Genomic DNA, 20,462 nt, shown 5'->3' with positions numbered 1-20,462 from the left:
CTGGTTCTTGTTAAGAATGGTGTTTGGGCGACCGTTAAATTAGGGACCTTAAGCAACGATAACGCCGCAAAACAATAGGTTTCATAAGGAAAAACAACGCGCTCTGCACGTGCGTTTTAATTTTCAATTTCCATCTTCTTTGCCGTCCTCAGCAAAACAACAACGTGAAATAACCAAATTCAGGGTCTTATAGAGAACGTGAACACACGACGGTGAATTTTTCATTCTCTTTCTTAGCTCGAACACCACGCCTGCCAATTTGGTTCCCGGGTAGTTCGCAGTTTTTGTTCAAGTTGAATGAGTAAAAATAATCGCGAAGAAGCACAAATAAAATGAAGTAGTATTTTGAAATAAGTTTACAAACGTACCAAGCCGTAATTTCATCTCCAAAATAACAAGCACGATAAATTAGCAACTGTTTTTAGGTAAAAGTAAGCGAGAGACTGGTCTCACCGTGTTTGGACGCCTCCGCTTTTTCTCTTTGTTCATTTTCGTTCACTGTACATACTGTGGTAAGCTTAAGGACGGTGCCTACTAATACCGAAGTATTTTTGTGCGGCTTATGACTATGCGGGAAAAGCAGATCTAAGCAAGTGCTATTGGAATCCGAAAAGAAAATTGGGGGTAACCATGCATTTCTCAGAGATAATTGAGCAGTAATATCTCTAAAAAGCGCCAAAATATAAAGCAATGTATGGGATTTTTTCCTAAATTGAAGCTTAATTATCTCTGAAAAATGCATGGTTACCCCCAATTTTCTTTTGAGATACCAAAAGCATTTGTTAAGTTATGCCTTCTCCGTAAAGTTTTAAACCGTGCAAAAATATTCCTGTATTAGTATGCAGCACCCATAGGAAACCCGAGTATGTCGCGATGCGCAGAACGTATGCGCCGTAACAATAGTAGGCACCGTCCTTACAGTTGTGTGATTAGTGACCTGGCCTTGGATTATAAGCGAGGCTGAAGCAGCAGTTCCAAACGGCGTAAATTCGCGAAAGACAGAGAACATGCAATTTCCAAAAAAAAGTCAATTTGAGGTCTTAAGGGGCTACCTGCGGCATTGTATAAACGGGAGTGACTGTAAGACTAATCCAGCGGTGACGATACGCGTACGGCGTTTATTCATTTCTTTCCCTCCCGCCTTACGTGCAGCGCTGCTGGCGCTTGTTGTGCCGGCTACAAATTTATACGGAAGGTAAACCTCGATATATGGCCTAGGCCTCTCTTTCACGGGCCGCCATTTTCTTTCTAGGAATAGCCTGCAAGCAAGCTCTCCAATCTGGGGTCTCACGAGACACATATATTTTAGGCGCGCGCCCCCTCGCGAGACTAAAAACTATGGGCTGAGACGTCAATCACCTAATTTTGGAAACCAAAACCCCGTTTTGAGATATCAAAATTGCCATTTTGGGCATCAGAACCCCGTCTGAGAAATCGAAATGATCCCATTTTCGAAAATGGAAACCCCATTTGAGAGATCAGAATTCCAACATTGGAACTTAGAACTCCCGGTTTGAGAGATGAAAATATCTTTTTGGAAGTTGACGGGGATATAAAATACCGTGCAAAATACTGATTAATCGAAACTGGTTTTTAAAGGAATATAAAAAAACAAGAAAATAATTTTAATCAAGGACGAGATATATTTAATTGCCAAATTAATCCGTATAGCGTTTAGTGTTCCTCGAAATGTTTCTATTGTCATAAACTATTCGTTGTCTTAGAAATTGAAATTCATATACGAATCAGAAAAGCCCCGCTACCGATTTTTTTTTTTAAACGTAATATCTTAGAATACATTCTCTGTACGCGGAAATGATTAAACAATATTTATTTTGATCTTCCAACCATTAATGACATTTTAAAATTGTTTTGAGCTTTTGTCTCTCTTTCATATGTGACGTCAGAAAAAAATAGACAAATTACCCATGAGGCCAATTCAGCTGGTCGGATCAACGCAACTGAGTCATTGTTGGTTTATAACTTGCAAGATTTCACAGCTTTAGGTGGGAATTCAGCACTTCATCATGGACGAACCTTTCTTTCAAAAACTTCTTGGTGACACATTGTTGCGAGAGAGTGGAGAAGTGAAGTCATCGAATATTGGTGGCGAGGGAAAAACCGTTGGCTTGTACTTTTCAGCTCACTGGTGTCCACCTTGCCGCGGCTTCACGCCAAAATTGGCTGAGTTCTACAAGAAGCACCACGAGGAGAAAAAATTCGAAATAGTTTTTGTGAGCTCCGATCGGAATGAGGGAGATTTCAAGCAATACTACGCTGAAATGCCATGGCTAGCCCTGCCATTCCCTGATCGTTCACGAAAGGTAAGTTTTGCATGCGTGCAAATTAGATCAAATTGAGCCAAGTTTGTTTGTCGACCGTTCCAAGATAACATCCACCTCATTAAATCCGTTTGGATTTTTGGAATCTCAAAGTGTTCGATGCGATGAAAAAAGCTAATTTGTTGAAAAGGGAGAAAAATATTTCCTAATCTAGACACTTCCGCTGTATTTATATACACAAACAAACTATTCGTTGCTTGGAAATTGAAATTTGCAGGATGAACGCCCTGCCTATCTCTGTACGTAATATCTCAGAATACATTTTCATTTGTTACTACGTGACTTGTTCCACTGCTTTACTCGATTAGCTGAGTTTAAAAATATAAAATGAACAGCGCTCAGTTTTCCCGCAAGCGCAATGCGGTTGTATTAATTCCGTGTGAAATGGTGCAGCTGTTTGTTGTGAAAATATTGTCTCTCTCCAGTTACAGGGAAAAGCAAATTTATTTGTTCTCTCAGGTGAAAACAAAGATGAGTCAGCTTGTTACGATGATAGTAACGGCCAAGTACTCTCAAGCACAACACCAACAAATATATAAATATATATTTTCAATTTTACATGCACGTTTTGCGAATTTAATGACCCGCGCAGCGATATTCCGCAGTGCGCCATTTTGTCCATTTAGATTATTTTGTCCATCGAGAGGATTTGAAATCGGATACTTTGTGGGTTGCATATCATTTTCGGCCTGCAGCGATAAGTTAATTGCTTGTTAATGGGTGGTTTTGGTATTTGAGTTGAACTTTGTTCAGGTTAAAAAATATATCGGTAACCCAGTTAATATAAGCTTTGAAAGTCTTGCCCAACGTTAACATTTTGTATTGTTCAGATTTCCGAGATTTCTCGAGAAAATTTCTTACTTTGGCCTTTTGGCCCTCAGTTAATCACAATGGTTTGCATTAATTTTATTAAGCTATGCCAGAAATCGTTAATTGAGAAAATAGGTGGGTTCATACTAGCGTAGCAAGAAGACCTGAAGTAAACTTGCACCCTACTTCAGATGTGAACGGGTTTAATTTCAGCTCAAGTAGCCTACTTTGTGGCCATGGTAACGCATTTCCTTCAAAGGAGCCGAAGTACACTCTCTAGTCTAGTATATCCATCCTTACGAGCTTACTTATGCACTATCAAAACACATTCCGGAAACGGACGTCAATCAAACACGTTGTACGGCAGGAAATTCAGAGCACACTAACAAGTGAACTTGCAAATTTGCTTCTACTTCGGTGGACAACGACTAAAAACAAATCCGTGTAGATCTTCTTACCGAGGAATGGACGACAACATTTTAGACAGAGACCTTATGTAAGTCTCTATGCTTTGTTTTTGTTTTGTTCAAATGTTCTTCAGGCCACGGACACAATTAACATACACATGTCTTGTTTGACAGTGATACCTTAAACCAATGCTTTGCAAGGGTACCTTCTCCCAAGCAAGCGCAACCGACGTTAATTTGATAGACAATTCTGGCCATTTCCTTCGAGCAGCACCTCTTTTTATCGGCTGTTCGAACTGAAAAGGGCACAGTTCGACGAACAGCAACAAATAATTGTCGAGGATTCGCCATGTAACTTGATTGACAACCCGATTAATTACTTTGAAAGCATACTTTGAATGCTAATATGAACGCTTATCACAGTAAGTAAACATGCATGATCTCTCAAGTATACTTGAGCTCTGGTCACACTTAAGGTCTACTAACTCCGATATTATGAACCCACGTAATATGTTGAGACCTAAGTTGTTCCAGTTGGGCCCTGTTCATACAGAGGGTAGGTGGCCAAGTTATTCTGGCTGTTGTCCTAGCCAAGCTAAAACAGTTCACCTTTGCCCGTAAAATTTCAAGCCTGCCTACCCACTGCTATATCAGAGTCATCAACAGGGCGCTGAGGAGTCAAATTTGATGTGAATTCTGGCTAAATTCAGTGCAAAATTGTGCAGCAAATTGATTTTGTTGATACATGAATGTGATCAAACAAAGTTTCTGTTGAAAGATTGCACAAACCAGCATTGGTTGCCTGTGGGGAAATGATCGTCGCCCTTCGATGTCAGAAAAGCGAAGCCTTTTGAAAGAGGCACAAAGTGACAAGAGAAAAAAGAAACAAGGGATGAAACTGACTATTACGTGACTCATTCGATGTGGACTGGAGCATACTGGTGACGGAAACAGAAAGCTCACCGTATGCTATGGCGATGTGCCTACAGTCATTGATGCATGCCACTTGTGTCTTGGGGATAATCTTTTAACAGACGCACCGTAAGATCCCATGACGCTTTGTTTTGATCACTTTGTTGTGTTTTTAAAAATCAACAAACTCCATTTACGATGCAATTTCCTAGTGAATTTAGCCAGAATTTACATCAAATCTGACTCCTCTTTGCCCTGTGAGTCATCGTGGTATGTCACAGCATGGAAAAATGAGCTAGCTCTTTGAAAAATGCCCAAAATTAATTTTGGTCATCTGATATTTCTAATTCATAGAAATTTGATGGAGAAAGTCCTTTTTGGTTTTTGACAGCCCTCTTCCTTAAAAAATTGAATAACATTTTTTTTAGCAATAAGTGTATTATAGTTTGTCTCACGATGTAGTCACTTTGAGATGTAAATCGCAACGTTTCAACTGCTTACTGCTAGTCTTCATCAGGCGATGAGGTCGGCTGGTTACGTGGCACCATTTGTATCACGATGGTCGGCTGTGATTGGTGCATTTCGATTCTCGCTGTTCCGGCGAGAAGTTGCTCCCTCAGTGGTCCGTTGGTGTACCACTCTCCTGCTGTGTTTTTTGATGATATTTTTTTTTGGCAACTACTTTTGCCAGTCAACTAAAGACCTTCAGCAAATTCTTGGAAAAAGCATTTTTCCAGAAAAACAATATTCATTTGGTAAATTATCAAAGATGAAATAGAATACTAATAAAATTAGACTATTTCCTTTTGAAACTCATCAATGTTGATGTTGTTAGCCCACATTTAAGATTCCAAGAGCCCTTGCTTAGCTCTGCTCTTCCCTCATAGTCATAAACCATGCAAAAATAATTTTTTTTTATAAGGACGCACCCTCCTAAGAAACCAGAGTTTCTCAGACTATCCGAGATGTGCAGAATGTATGTGCACTAAAAAAGGTAGCGTTACTGACGTACGATGGTTTGTAAATCTTGCATACACATACATGCAAGAAAAGGCTCCTAGCTTTTATACAAGCATTTTTTTTAAGGTAGCAGGCCCTTTGACAGGTCACTACTAATCACTCTATTAGTTGATACAACAATAATGGTTTCAAGCAAATGCCTAAACATGTTATGGCCATTTTCTGGACATACTGTAATTTTCAAAACTTTAAGGTGGCTCTGAAACCATTCCTTAGATTATTTTTAAACTTTGCAAGAAGTTGTATCTAAACATGTTGGTTACAGTTCTATAATAAAAGAATGGGGGTCACCAGCTTGTTTTTCAGTTATAACCTCTTAAAGTTAAAATTAGGGTTGTTTTTAACAGGTTATACTGTGGCAATGGTAACCTGTTATGTCGAGAAAATGACCACAACTTGTTTTCCAATGTTTTGGCATTGATTTGATTCCATTAAATTATAGCAGTATCAACTGATCAAGAGTAGTAGTATTGATCCATCAAAGTGTAAGGGCTGGAAACCAGTGCCAGCCACCTTAAAGGGGAAGTATCATGGGGTGTCGGTATCTTTTGTTAAAAGTGATGAAATAAGACCTTCAATCAGCTGCCAAATAATTCTAGAATGACGAGAGGAAAGAAATCAACTCAATTCTTGAAAGGAACAAGTCGTGATCTATCGTATTTTGGAAACAAAAATGCGAGAACTTGAAAAACATTAGCCTAACATTTTTCAAGTTTCAATCCATACCGGCCTACTCTGTCTCTGGCCAGAGGCACTAATCAACAGTTTTATTGCACTGGGGTGATAATTTATAACAAACTTGACAATTTCGATTTCTTTGTTTCCGCTGACAGACAAACATTTTTGGGTTTTGAAATGACAGCAAATTTGCGTGATACTTCCCCTTTAAGATGTGAAATTCTACTTCAACAGGAGCATCTTTCTCAGAAGTACAAGGTGTCTGGAATTCCAACGTTGGTACTTTTAGATGGAAAAGAAGGCAAAGAGATCACAAAGGAGGGTCGTGGAATGATGCTAGATGATCCAGAAGGCGCAAACTTCCCATGGAAACCTCTTGAAGTCAGTGAAATACTGAAGGATGTTAAGTTGATCAACAACAAACAAGAGGAGACGCCTTTTGATGAACTGAGTGGCAAGATTTTAGGCCTTTACTTCTCCGCTCACTGGGTATGTACATGTAATGATAAAAACATGTACTCTGCTAGAACACCAAGAAAAAGAAATCAATTGAATTCTTGAAAGGAACAATTCATGACCTGCTCTGGTGTATTTTGGAAACGAAAATGTGAAAACTTGAAAACAGTTAGCCTAACGTTTTTCAAGTTGCAGTCCGTTCTAACCTAGTCCATCTGTGGTCAGAGACACTCATTGATAGTCTTAGTACACTGGGGTGATAATTTACATCAAATTTGAGCAATACTTTGTGGTTTCTGTTGATAATTAAACATTTTGGAGTATTTGATATAACACCAAATTCCTGTGATACTTTCCCTTTAGCAGGTGCGTGCAGGGAATCTATCAGGTTTAAGAAACTGCCAGGCATTGTGTAATGCCCCATGTGTTGCAAAATTCCTGTGGATTGTGTCCTGCATAAGATGCCCCAGCAGCCTATTTTGCAATATGTCTGATCAAAACAAAGTTCTGTAGAAGGATGCATGTCTTTCTACGGAAGAAACAAATATTATTATTTCTAGTACCTCGCTCAATGAATAATCTCTGTTTCTATTATTTTACAGTGCCCACCATGTAGAGGTTTTACGCCAAAGTTGGCAGAGACCTACAAAAATATTCGTAAAGATGGTAAGCCCTTTGAGATCATTTTCGTGAGTTCAGACCGTGGAGAGGAGGGCTTTAATGAGTACTTCAAGGATATGCCGTGGCTTTCTGTGCCATTTGGTGATGAAAGTGGGAAAAAGTTGTCCACGCGGTTTTCAGTCCAAGGTATTTCGAGCTCATAATCTAATTGTTAAGTATAATTACAGTACAGGTAGTAATAATTTGCTGTAAGCGACTGGTGTGAGGGCTTAGCCAATCAGCTTGTGTGTTTGTTAAGAAGTAAAGTGTGATCAGTCTTAACATTTTAGCCTCGAAGCATATTGGGAATTACCATGTTGTCAGTATGACAGTGGAATGAGCAATGTTACACAGTCTAGGCAAGAGGTTGGAACAGTTCCGCATTAGTGTGGATGTACAATGTAGTCGTTTGTTGAGAAAGCTGGTTGAGGTGTTAAAAGCAGCTGGGTGAAGTCATGCTCACAGCCAGTCAAGTAACCCGGTGCCTCACTGTTAAAGGGACACAGTCACCTGGTGCACATGCGCATTAGATACCATTTCTTAGCTGATTTGCATATCACACTTCATCACAAGTCTCGCGCTGAGAAGCGCATCCTTTGAAAAATGTAAACAAACCTTGTCGAGTCCAAGTATTTGCCAGTCAAAATTATTATAGTGATTATAGATCTAATGTCATTTTAAAACACTCATTTTCTTGATGCCATGGAGAATTTACTGATGGACTTGTCCAGGGAAAGTCAAATGTCAACGAATACGTCTGAAGTCGAAGAATCATTTAATCGTTTATTTCGGTATCCGGTCGTGTGAAAAATTATCTTAGCTGTTTCTACGTTTCACAGTGTTTGCCTGAGAAGCAAATTGAGTTCAAATATTACAGAATATGTCAACTTTAAAACGTAGCGAATCGACTGAGCTGCAGTGTAGCGAAACGACTTTGTAGCGAAACTACCGGTAAGCTTTATTTCTGCTTTCAATCATATATCAGTTTTGCTTTTATATTTCGTTTCTACAACTTCTCCGTTATCTAAACTTAGGAACCAAGCCCATGTCGCTGCAAGAACGCTTGCTCGACCCTTAGAAAACAAGGTTCTACTGGAGGTTTTCCTTGTCGAGGAGATAATCGACTGTGTACCGAAGCTTGTCTTCGTCTGAGCTCCAAACCAAGCAGCCATGACGCGTAGTTCGAATCGTTTACGAAGATTCCCACCGCACGAACCTTTCGCCAGGTTGAGAAAATGTAATCTTCCAAATATATATAATGGTGATTTGTTCTCCAATGTTTTTGATTGATTTCTCTCGTTATTTTAGTCAACGCAGGGGATTTCTTCCGCCCGGCGCCTTTTACGTTTCCCACCTCTTCTTTTCATGTTCCGTTGGAGACGCGATCCATACTGTTTTTAACCAAATATGATAAAATAATATCATAGGATGAGCAAAAGCATACTCAGAAACAGGTTTCCAGTAAAAGATTGAAAATCCAATAAAACACTGGGAAGATTGAAGCGGATTTCTAGATGCCGACGCGTACTTTTGATTTTTGGGTTGAGGTGGACGCTTTTCAAAATTGACAAAAAACTAGCGTCCAGGTCAGCGCGGTCACAAAGGTGACTGTGTCCCTTTTATGAAACCCCTGGAGATCATGAAAATAAAGAAATGATCACCTAAATTAATTCCCCTTACTGGTAGCACAAGAAACGTGTGGAGAGCAGTAGCAAGAACATGTGTGCTAATATTGGGGCTTAACCCTTTATCCCCTAATATCAAAGAACAAATTCTTCTATCTTGTTCCCATACTTTTCTTATAAAAGTACCGGAGAGAAGTTGTCAAAATGTCAAGAAAATTGACTTTGGATGATCATATCCTTAATTCTCATGACCTCAGGGTTGAATAAGTATTGATATTACAAGGAGAAAATTGATGCTGATCACTGTTAGGGCTTAAAGGGTTAAAGTCAAACTACATGTACATTATTTTCGTTCTCACTAGGCATTCCCACCTTGATCCTGCTGGATGAAAATCAAGAGGTGATCAGTATGAATGGTCGTGGGTACATTACATTTGACGCTGAGGGAAAGGTAGGTCTCAACATGCTGACCTACAGGCAGTCGTAGCTGTAGTATTGACTGGAAATCAATGCAATTGTTTGAAATTACATGTATCTGCACTTAATTATTGTTACATACTCACAATAAATAAATATTATTCTGGGTTTACCTTGGCTTTCCGAACAAGAAGAAACATTCTTCTTTCCATCCTTTTTGTTACCATTATAAGTGTTAAATATTATTGCTGTTTTTACTATTATTATTATTATTATTATTATTATTATTATTATTATTATTATTATTATTATTATCATTATTATTATTATTATTACTATTGTAATTGTTGTTGTTAGTATGAAGAAAAATAGGCAGCATTCCTGGCAATGTATTGGGCTAATGCCACACACAAAAAAACTTGACCGCTTTATTTATTTATTTTTTTGCTTTTGTTTTCTTTCCTTTTTTTGTACGGAGAGGAGGATGTTTATGATCAATATTTCCCTTACATAAATTCAGGAAGATGGCCTGGATTGATGATCAGACAGTCATTGACTTTTAATGGTCCCTGGAGATAGGGCTTTTTTTCCATGCTGGACCAGCTATCCAATGTTGATGGTCTTATGAAGTTACATCTTAAAAGTTATCTTAAGACTTACATGTAGTCTACAAAATTTAACTATCTTTAATGACTATTTTATTTTAACTTTTTAACTGTCATGTTGTATAATAATAATAATATTATTTTATTATTATTAATAGTTATATTGTAATATATAGTAAAGTTAGCAGCACTTTAGAAATGTATTTTATTTATTGTTATTTATTATTGCGATCAATTTCTAGGTAATAATAATGATTATTTTACTTTTGTGTTACTTGGCAGGAATTCCCTTGGAAACTCAAGCCTTTGAATGTTCTCAATGAACTGACAGTTAATACTGTCAATGAAGAGGCTTGCCTACTATATTTTACAGGTTAGAGAAATTTGAAAAGTGCACTTGCACATACATGTCAAAAGCTAAACATTGCATCACACACAAGTGTATTTAGTGAGATCCATTGTAGGTACCGTAGCTGCCAATCAAACTGATTTTGAATAGGGGTGTACTGCCAGTGTCACAGTTTTGTTCGACAACCCCACCCCCTCACCAACCTGCTTTTCCCCTGTTGAATGTTAGAAAGGGCAAGTTTCTAAACAACTTTAAAAGGTGGGAAAGGGAGGGAGATGTGATCAAGGTGATCACAGGTTCTGGGCAGCTCCAGGGTTTGAGTCTTCCTTTGCAGACCCCAAAAGTCATGGAAAAAAATTTTTTTTTTTTCAAGGCTGGGGAAAAAATCAGAGAATTTCATTTTTTATCTTGCCACAAGGTTTGCAAAAGAATTTCCTTGTTGGCACAAGTAAATGTCATTTCAAAAAATATTTTCAAAGGAATTGATTTCTGCTGGGTCTTCGAAGGCTTTTTTGCCGGAGTATTATCTTGGATGGTCAGTGAAAACTGGTTTGTGATTGTCAGGAAAAGCTAGGGAATATTTTTTTTCTTGATGAATGACGACGCTGTGAATGCAATTTACCTATCATGTCTCCATACTTAATGTTTTTTACTCCTTTGTTATTTAAGATGGTGAGGAAGCCACAATTAACAGCGCTAAAGAAATCATCCTGCCCGTCGCCGAACACTTTATAGCAAAGGGTGAACCACCTGTGATTTTCTTCTACACCTTGGGTGATGACACCTCTGACAGCTTGTGCGAGTTTACTCAAATTGCTGGTGACCAAGACAACGTACTGGTTATCCTTGATATTCCATCTCAGATGGTGTACCTTTCTGATGATGACGTGTTGACCAGGGAGAGCGTCGAGAAATTTGTGATAGATTTTTCTGCTGGTAAACTGCAAGGAAAGAAACTACGGGGGTAGAAATGAAACAATTGACAATTTAATTTCACTGTGCACAGAATTTTACAACTGCAGGTTTTTGTTTGCACTAGACATTGACAGCTTCAATATCCATAATTCACCAGGTACTGGTAATTTTTCTTGGAATTTTACAGTTAACTTGAAAGTTAAAACAGGTATGCAGCCTATACACATTGCATAGCTCAAGAAAATATCCATATTCCTTCACAACTAGGGGATCCTCAAAGACCAAAAAATTAAAGGAAAATATGATGCCAAATTGGAATTTCCACGGGGGTTGGGCAAGGGTGGGAGGGGGGGGGGGTGTTAGATAAAATCCCTTCTGTGGGGGAGGTATGTATATTTTCTGGAACTATGTAGTTACATTGGACATAAAAATAGTTTATTGCCAGCTTGTGTACAAGGACCAGTTTAAGGCATTTAGCATTTGTCAGAGCAGAATCGTGTAACCAGTCAGTAACAAGGAAAATTAATGAACTCTATTTCAGGAGGGTAATAACGCATAAAAACCCATTGCCTATATACAGTAACCTGCACTGAAGTATTAGTTACGTAAGTTAAAGGTTGGACTAATCACCATAACTAATAACTCAAGTTACAAGAAGTGTTTTTAAAACAGAATGATAGTACAAGTAGTTTTCAGTTGAGTTTCAAAAGTAATCCACATTATAAATTTTGCTTTGTATTGCTTTTCTATTCTCCGTGATTGGTTAGTAAACTCACGACACTTGCCTACCAATGGGAAACAAAACTAAATCCAATATGACTTACTCTCACGCATTTTCCCGCACTTGGCACCATGCATTTAGATATTTTTCTCTTGAGTTCTGATTGGTTGATTGCGTTGTTTACATCTGTTGTGATTGGCCAGAGTAATAACTTTGGTTTTGGTTTTCTGACACTCAATATTATTCGAAACCGCTGTTGACTAGTAATAAGAACAATATTGTTCTTATTAACAAGAGGAATAACCAAGATGACAACTGAATGAAATACAGAACTTAGCAAATATAATGTTTAAGTTTACTGTGCTTTTGAATAACATGCAAACTCTCAGGTTCAAGACTCTACCAACCATTAGGATTTTTACTGCTGTCAATCATTGCAGCGGAAACTTTTGAAGACAGACACGTGGCTCAATGGGTTGAAAGGTCATGATCATATGCTGTGATTGATGGATTTGAACCCACCTTGTCTGCTTCTGTATTTTACAGTCAGGCATTGGTCGGTGTAAATATGATTAACAGCAATTAAAAAGAAAACTGTAAATAGAGATTTGGAGTTCAGAGTTTGCATGTTGTTGGAGGGTGCGGTTAAGAATGTAGCTGGCAAAAACAGTTGTTTCAAAATGATGATGAATACAGTCGAACCTCTTTATTACGGACACAAAGGAGACGGGAATAAGTATCCGGATTATAGAGGTGTCTGTTTTAGGGAATTAGCCTTTATATGGATTTTGGTCTCTCAGGGACCAAGGGAACTGTCGGTAATAGAGAGGTGTCCGTAAGGAGAAGTTCCACTGTAATTTCATTGGTGAACTGACCAGTGGGGCTGTCAATCTTGCCAATGGTGAGTGCTAAGTGTTCTAAGTGAATGTCTGTTTAGACAGTGACTTTAGTGAGTGCTAAAATAGTATAATTTATTGGCTGCACAGTTGTCTCAGCAGTAAAAATGTAGGAATTTTTAAATTGGTGCTAATTGAGAATTAGATTTTAAGCTTAAAATTTCTATCGAGTGATAATTGATGACAGCGCAGCCTGAATCAACTGTCATGCATAGAAATTTCGAGCGAATAATCTAATTGTTTTAGTATAAATCTACTTGTCGTTCAAATCTAAACAAGTAAATTATCTATTTCCTGATCGCAGACACTTCGAAAAGGCAATGAAGCGGCCGCCATTTTGTTGAAAACTGCTACCCATTATCTATCACAGAATGGATAGTAACGTAGCCAATCAGAAAATGTCTTTCGTGATAGAACAGTAGTAGATTTATACTAAAACAGAATAGATAGTGAGTAGCGCAGCCAATAAGAGAACAGCATTTGTGATAAGAACGCTAGTAGATTTATACTAACATAGTAATAGTAGTGATGCTTTGTTAAGTGGGTTCAACTGCATTTGAGCTCAAAAGTGACTTTTGCAAAGACACAAAATTCAGGAGACATTTAATATTCTAGTGTCAGTAAATTCCTGATTGAAGGGACTATCACATGTCACAAGAATTTTGCTGTTGTTTCATCAAAATTATTCCAAAATTCTTTAATCTTTAATTGTGATAATTGCCATTAGCACACTAATCTGGCAATGGCTGGTCAACGGCTAGCTAAACAAGTACAATATACATTGAACTAAATATACTGTGGACTAGATTAACAAATTACACAGTCAAGCAGCTAATGAGGGCAGAAAGGTAATAATTGTATATATGTACCCATCCTCGTCAGCAAAACGTTCTTATAACACCAGGAGGAGGGTTTCTAGTGAATTTTGAAAAAAGAGCAAGTCTTGCAGTCGTCTACGTCATGCACACTTACCCATGACCAGTATTTCTGAGGATGGAACGAACATTCAAATTCCTCTTTGTAATGTCTGGCATTTGAATGGAATCTTGAAGATTCCTCTGGAAAACTTAAAAAAAAAAATGAAAATACTTGGGAAACAATTGTTGTTTTTGAAATACTTATTAGTAATTCTGTAAATATGTAAAGAAAAATCCATAGCTTCAAGAGACATTTCTACAGGAACTGTGAAATCTCGCTGGCATTATTCAAAACTGGTCACGTGTGATGTAGATTGACTGCATTATGCAATGGTGAATTGTTTCAAATTGCAACCATTTGCATCCTCGCCTTTCATAGCAAAAAAGTGTTTCCACACGTCCACGCACTAGTATAGTGCGTGGACGTAACAAAACTGGCCTATACTTCTTCTCGATGTGTTATTAAAAATAGCTGACGTAGTCCCTTTTAAGTCCAACTAAACACACACTTCGTGTATTTGGGAATCAGTTACAGCTGAATTATTTTAATATGATCCCTTTTTCTTGGCCCCCAAAAAGGTTTTTGAAAATGGCTTAACTTCAACTTCCCCATTAATATGACTTCATGTAAGTTACCCATTGGTCCAAGAAGAAACTTTGTGATAGAGTTTGCATAAATGAGGACTAAAATAACAGGGGTAAAATGTGGTCCCATGGGGAGGGGTGTTGATGACCTTTCCCCCTCCCTCCAGAGGAAATAGTGTCCAGAGAATCCCGTCATCACCACCCTGTCCCCCAAAATGAAGTGCAGGACCAACCACTAAGTATTATAAAATGTGTTAGAAACTTTTTAAAAGTTCTTTGTAAGAATGTCATTCCGGTTTCAACACCTCATGCATAAGCAGCTTCGCACAGTATAATAACTTATTATAAGAAACTTTAAAATACTGTCTATGTAGGTAACTCTTTTCTGTGTAGTCCTATTTTATGCTGTCAGTACAGCTTTGTTAACATAATGTAAGTTTAGCATTAAAATTGTGTTAAGCAACTGAATTACTTGAGATTTAGTTATTTTTGTTTTGTTTTTGCCTTATTAGAAACACAATCGTATACCATTTGACAAAAACAGTTAAAGTAGCGTGGGCTGGCGTGACAGAATCACTCAAAACAGAAAATAAAAGATGTCAGCTAACGTGACAATATCTCCTGAAAAAAGCGTCACCGTGTGTGACAGAATCGTTTAAAGTAGCGCGGCCTAACGTGACAGTCGTCTAAAACAGCTTCATGTTATGTACCAGGAACTCCTAAATCAGCCAAATTAGCGTGACAGTATCGCCTAATATAGCGCCAGTTAGTGTGAGAGTATCACCTGAAAGACCGTTACCTACTGTGACAAAATCATCTAAAGTAGCGTTACCTAGCGTGACAGAGTTGTCTAAAACAGCTTCACATTATCAATTAGGAATTCCAAATTAGCGTGACCGCAGTATCACCTAATATGGCGTCAGTTGGTGTAACAAAATCATCTAAAGTGGCATAACCTAACGTGACAAAATCGTCTAAAACAACTTGATTTAATAAACCAGGAATTCCTAGCGTGACAGTATCATCTAATATAGCGTCAGTGTGATAGTATCACCTAAAAGAGCGTTACCTACTATGACAGAATCCTAAAGTAGTGTGGCCTTGCCTGACAGAGTTGTCTAAAACAGCATTACAGAGTCAGATGAAATAGCGCAATCTAGGGCCACCTAAAAAATTGTCACCTAGTGTGACAGTATCACCCAAAAAGTGTCATGCATTGTGATACATATAGTATCGCCTTAAAAGCGTCACCTAGTGTGACAGAATCTCTAAAGTACTGTGATCTAGCGTGACAGTATCACCTAAAAGTTATACTTTTGAGGTTGGAAACTTCCCGGTGTCATTCGTTTCTGCAGGCAAACGTTTAGGATAGCATCGTCGAATTTTCAGGTAAAAACGGATTTTAGCCAATCAGAATACCGAATTTTAATTAGCGCTCGAGGGAGTAATCCGGGAAATCTTTTCTAAGCGCGCTGCAAAGCTTGTAAAATGAAGAATCGGAAATGATACATTTTATAATCCGTTTGCTGTTTATGTAGGAGCGCGGAAGCCTACAAAAGCAAAACTGTTAACATTTGTGTATGCCAAAGTGAATTACAAGCCTTTGCATTCCTCGCCCTCCGAAGTCCAAACAACTGACTAGACTGTGTCAATCATAAGAAAATAAGCTAACAAAGTGTGAGGCTTTTTTGATATTTCCATTGGTCCTTGAGAAAATCTATTGTTAAGTAAGAGTTGAACCTTTTCGATGATTATCACGGGCTGGGACGCCATAGGAAAAAGCTCTGAAATTCGTAAAAGCCTCACGTACTTTGAGCCCGCACTTAAGTGCATTGATGTGTGAAGTATGTTCTCTGGTTAAAAAAGGAGAAAAAAGATGCCATACATTCCTTTGCCATTTGTGCTATCCCTGTCATGCGGAAGCGTTACTAATAAACACAATCTGTGGTCTTTGCTTGTACTATTCGATGACCTGAATGTGTTTTTTGCCAGTATCGTTAACAACAAAGCGGCCATCGTTCAGAACTCCAATGGAAAATGGGTCTTCAATCTCGCTTTCACTGCTTGCCCCCTTTCCAAAACTTCCCTTGAACTCCGCGTCCGAATCATTCAATTCAAAGAGCTGTACTCTGTTATTTCCAGTATCACAGACAAGCAAATGGCCCAGCTTGTCCACTGCTAGACATCGGGGAGCATTAAACTGACCTTCACCGTTACCCTTCGCTCCTAATGAGTAAAGGAAAGCTCCTTCGCGATTGAAAACTTTGACGGCGTGGCTAGCCATGTCTGAAACTGCAAGGTAGCTACCAGATTGAACGCAATGAAGAGGGAATTTCAGAGAGCCTTCTTCTTCTTTCTTTCCACCGAATTTCTTTAGAAATTCACCTTCGGGGGAGAAGATTTTAATTTCTTGGTTATCAGAGTCGGCAATAATAATATTACCTTCTTGGTCTATTGATAAGCCTTGGGGAGACATTGCTGAATTTGGGTTGTCAAGGTCTCCGTTCTCTCCAAACTTGCCTTCATAATCACTACCAATGAGTCTGTGAACTACGCCATTATTCGTATCTGCTACGAACAGCTTCCCCTTTCTGTCGAAAACTACCCCAGCGAGCAAGTCAGATGACTTAACAGCAAACGTCAACCGACTAGTGACAGAGTCAGTAGTGCTACTGAGATTGAAGAGCTGAACCGTTCTTGTTTGGCTCTGAGCTACTGCAATTACATTGTTATCACTCACCGCCAATCCCCAACGCCTTGTGTCCACTTTCGTATTAGTAGTATCAATAATCTCTCCAAAAGACATCACGGGTTTGAACTCTCTGGTTTTGACACTAACAGCAAAAGGGCTGCCGCAGACGTTCTCGCTATTTACTTTCACGAAGACGCTTAGGAGCCCACTCTCTTTGGCAAAATAGCTCACGTTGTAGCTACCATCTTCATTATCTTGGATTCGCACTCCAGTCACACAGTCTGCGGCACCTTTTTCGTTTTCGCCCTCTACTGTTATTCGGTCAGTCTTGAGATAGTAACTATCACCAGAAGCGTTTCTCGTTGTCAACTTGAGTTGTGCTTCTATTCCCGCAGTCGCCTCACGGATTCCTTCACCATCAACGGTGGATTTTTCTGCACAAGTTTCACTTTGGATTTGTAGAGAACCAATTCCTTCGGAATCGAGAATTTCGGAAAGTTCTTGAGTTTTCACAAAACTCATATGCAGTGGTTTTCGTTTGGCGACATAGTTATCTTCTTCTTCTTTCGTAATCTCCGTTGCAACCTTCTACAACGTGCTATTCAAAGACATTACATCACTACTTGTGCTGTGTTTCAAAAGTGTTGAAGTGGTTTCCATTGCGAGCCTGATCACCTCACCTTGATTCTGAATCAATCTTTTTCTCCTCTTCAACGACTCGAGAGACTTTGTAGCTACATCTTTCACTTCGGCTAACACCTTTTCCTTTCCGCTTCAAGGCGTTCGCTGATACATTAGAAGAAGTCACGAACTTGACTTGCTACTTCTTCAGCTTGTCGTCCAACTTCATCACACTCTTGACCAAGTTGGGCCACTTCGTTCATCTTTTTCTTAGCGTCTTGCAACTGTTTTTCGATAAGACTGAGCTTCCATTTGAAGTTTAAAATAAGTTGCAGTCTTGTTAAGTTCCGACTTTTCCAGGTGATTGACATGCGGCGGGGTTTGACTGCAAACCATACAAATGGCAACGTTACAAGAAGGGCAAAACAACTTCAATTTTTCCTTTTCGTCATGTTCCTCAGAGCAATAGGAAGGTGGCTTCAAAATGTCCCCAAACTCATTATCAGTGCCAACCTGAAAGTCCACGACTGACCCACAGTGCTCCTTGTGTTCGTCATTATGTCGAGGTAAACAAGTATCACACAAAAACCTATGACATTCGGGGCAGAAACGGTGGGTTCCCTGGAAGGAAGCCGGTTCTTTTTCACACAAACATTTCATGAGCGAGGTTTTACTTTTCGTGATACGACGCACTTCACGCAAACTCGTAATGTAAGGGCTGTCTGGGAAGTCATTAACATTGCCTTTTTCAAGCCTCGTTTCTTTTTTACACTTCGGACATACGATGAAATCACAGCTGCCACTCCTTCGCCAAAGCGCCTCCAAACAACTTGAGCAAGCACTGTGCAAGCATGACAAACGCTTCGGATTTTTTAAGATGCCTTCACATTGGGGACACGACACTTTTTGGAGCAGGAACTGTGCAGTATCCTCTGAAGCCATCGCTATGGGACAAACTCAAGACTGAAGGGCTGCGTAACACAGGAACGCGGATGCGTCTCTTTGGCGCCTTCGTCGTTTGCATGTCAATTAACGTAACTTCAATCATTATCACCAAGTGTACCAAGAAATTGGATCGACAAGTTATCAGTATAGGTCGTAACAGCTGCGAAATCAGGGTCAAGCATTTTATAGTCTGAAACCAAAATGGTATGATTATGCACGGTAGTCATAAGCGAACACTCCGAGGTAGTCATCTATTCCTCGAAGATATGAGTTTCACGAATTTGTTGCCTTAAAACAACCGAAATAACCCATGAGAACGAAAGTAAAACACTCGTTTTAATTCTGATTGGCACCAATCTTGAGTAATAATTCCAGACACTTGTAAAACGTGCCTTTGTGCATGCTCAGTGTTCAATCTGATAATTTGCTCACAGTTGACCTTGATTCATCTAGGGATGCGTTTTTTTGGGAGAATCCAAAAACAGATTTGTGATCTCAGATCATTCGGATCATGGTGCAGCAAAGGAACCGACGAATCCTTGCCCAGAGTGGATTGGTCGGTTCCTTTGATGCGTAGTGATCCGAATGATCTGAGATCACAAATCCGGTTTTGGATTCTCCCAAAAAACGCACCCCTTATTGCCCCCAGGTGGATCTTGGACAAGACAGATCGAGTCCAATTTAAGATTTAAGAATACATTAGTCTGTCTATTATATTGTCACCGTTCGGTTAAGAGTAGTCCCGAAGGGGGATGCTTTTGTTAATAACGACTCTTCGAAACCTAGAGTCCACTACCAGTAGTTGGTGTACCATCAGTCTGTGACTTTCATGGTCAGTTTAGCCATAGAAACTCTGATCAGTGATTGATCAGTTTTTGTGAGTGCCCGTCTCTTGATAGCCACATTGTCGCTTCATTAAATTGTTTGTCTGATCTGCTGTTGATATCGTTGACAAGCTTTGTCACCGGGTGGATTCAGGAATTTTCAACCTACGCCATAACTACATCAGGATACAGTAAACACTCGCACAAAGAACTGTTTCAGGACCAAAACTCGGTGTACATTTCAATTATACCAGCGGAAATTGTTCTATTATGTGCGATGGTTACCTTACCATATGTAAGTGGTTCCGCAAATGTGATGCTCGGTGAGCCTCGTTTCCGGGCATATGCTAAGGTTGGACAGTATAATATCGTAAAATTCCGAAAATAAGCCCCGGGGCTTACCGCGTGAACTGCCATTTATAGGACACAATTTTAAACATCGTAAGGAGTTTTAGATGGGCTTATAAACGGAGGGGTCTATATCCGAGGGGGTTTAAAACCGGAATATAAAAAAACCCGTCTCGAAACGAGCTACAGCAGTGTTGATCCGGAAATACGTTTTTCATTTGCTGGTCTTTGATTAATCCTTAAATCGTCAATATTTGGAACAAAATCAAAACTAACAACACGAACGAAACTAGAGGGGGGCTTTTTATCGGATGGATTTTTTGGTTTACAGGTAGATGGACCTATAACGGGGGGGGGGGGGGGGGGAGGGTAGGGGGGGCTTATAAGTGTCCAATCTTATTATGCGTCAGCGTGATACTGACTTTGCCCGAGACAGCTTATGTTCCAATCTCATAAAAGTTTGACATTTCAACAGCTTTTCGAAAAATAATCACGCGTTTTCCAATTTGCAGCTATTTAACTGAAAGCATTAAGTAGCCCGCTACAAGTCGAATTTAACACTGGGGCAAATAAGCTTTGAATGAAAAGTTGAGATCCCTGGGGGCCCACCATTCATAAACACAGGGACACCAGTGGGCCTTGACAAGCCAGCCAACCACCTGAATACAACCTATTCAATGGAACTATGTTTTATTCTAAATAACTATTTAGTGAACT

The 20,462-nt window shown here is 39.2% G+C and overlaps 2 protein-coding genes across 2 annotated transcripts; one reads left to right on the top strand and one right to left on the bottom strand.

Annotated features, from left to right (window-relative positions):
• The first annotated feature begins 1,937 nt into the window (after window positions 1–1,937).
• Window positions 1,938–14,783, top strand: LOC146479614 (nucleoredoxin-like). Its single transcript, XM_085110489.1, has 6 exons — window positions 1,938–2,324; window positions 6,404–6,658; window positions 7,228–7,432; window positions 9,273–9,361; window positions 10,215–10,305; window positions 10,951–14,783. The coding sequence occupies exons 1-6, from the start codon at window positions 2,028–2,030 to the stop codon at window positions 11,247–11,249; spliced, it is 1,236 nt and encodes a 411-aa protein (XP_084966615.1). The 5' UTR covers window positions 1,938–2,027; the 3' UTR covers window positions 11,250–14,783.
• Window positions 14,784–16,056: 1,273 nt separating this feature from the next.
• LOC146479613 (uncharacterized) lies at window positions 16,057–20,314 on the bottom strand. The gene has a single exon (XM_085110488.1). The coding sequence runs from the start codon at window positions 17,527–17,529 to the stop codon at window positions 16,276–16,278; it is 1,254 nt and encodes a 417-aa protein (XP_084966614.1). The 5' UTR covers window positions 17,530–20,314; the 3' UTR covers window positions 16,057–16,275.
• Window positions 20,315–20,462: the final 148 nt, after the last annotated feature.

This window comes from Pavona decussata, unplaced genomic scaffold, assembly GCF_977016875.1.
Source record: "Pavona decussata unplaced genomic scaffold, jaPavDecu1.1 SCAFFOLD_58, whole genome shotgun sequence".
In the NCBI taxonomy this organism is placed as follows: Eukaryota; Metazoa; Cnidaria; class Anthozoa; order Scleractinia; family Agariciidae; genus Pavona; species Pavona decussata.
Note: the sequence above shows the minus strand (reverse complement) of the source record. Positions and strands in the feature narration are given on the sequence as shown.

What these genes read in the sequence shown, in the direction of transcription:
- LOC146479614 (XM_085110489.1), top strand. Translation starts at nt 2,028, where the DNA reads ATGGACGAACCTTTCTTTCAAAAACTTCTTGGTGACACATTGTTGCGA. An exon ending in TCCCTGATCGTTCACGAAAG is followed by an intron (nt 2,325 to 6,403) that starts GTAAGTTTTGCA and finishes CTACTTCAACAG; the next exon opens with GAGCATCTTTCTCAGAAGTA. An exon ending in TTGCCTACTATATTTTACAG is followed by an intron (nt 10,306 to 10,950) that starts GTTAGAGAAATT and finishes TTGTTATTTAAG; the next exon opens with ATGGTGAGGAAGCCACAATT.
- LOC146479613 (XM_085110488.1), bottom strand. Translation starts at nt 17,529, where the DNA reads ATGAGTTTTGTGAAAACTCAAGAACTTTCCGAAATTCTCGATTCCGAA.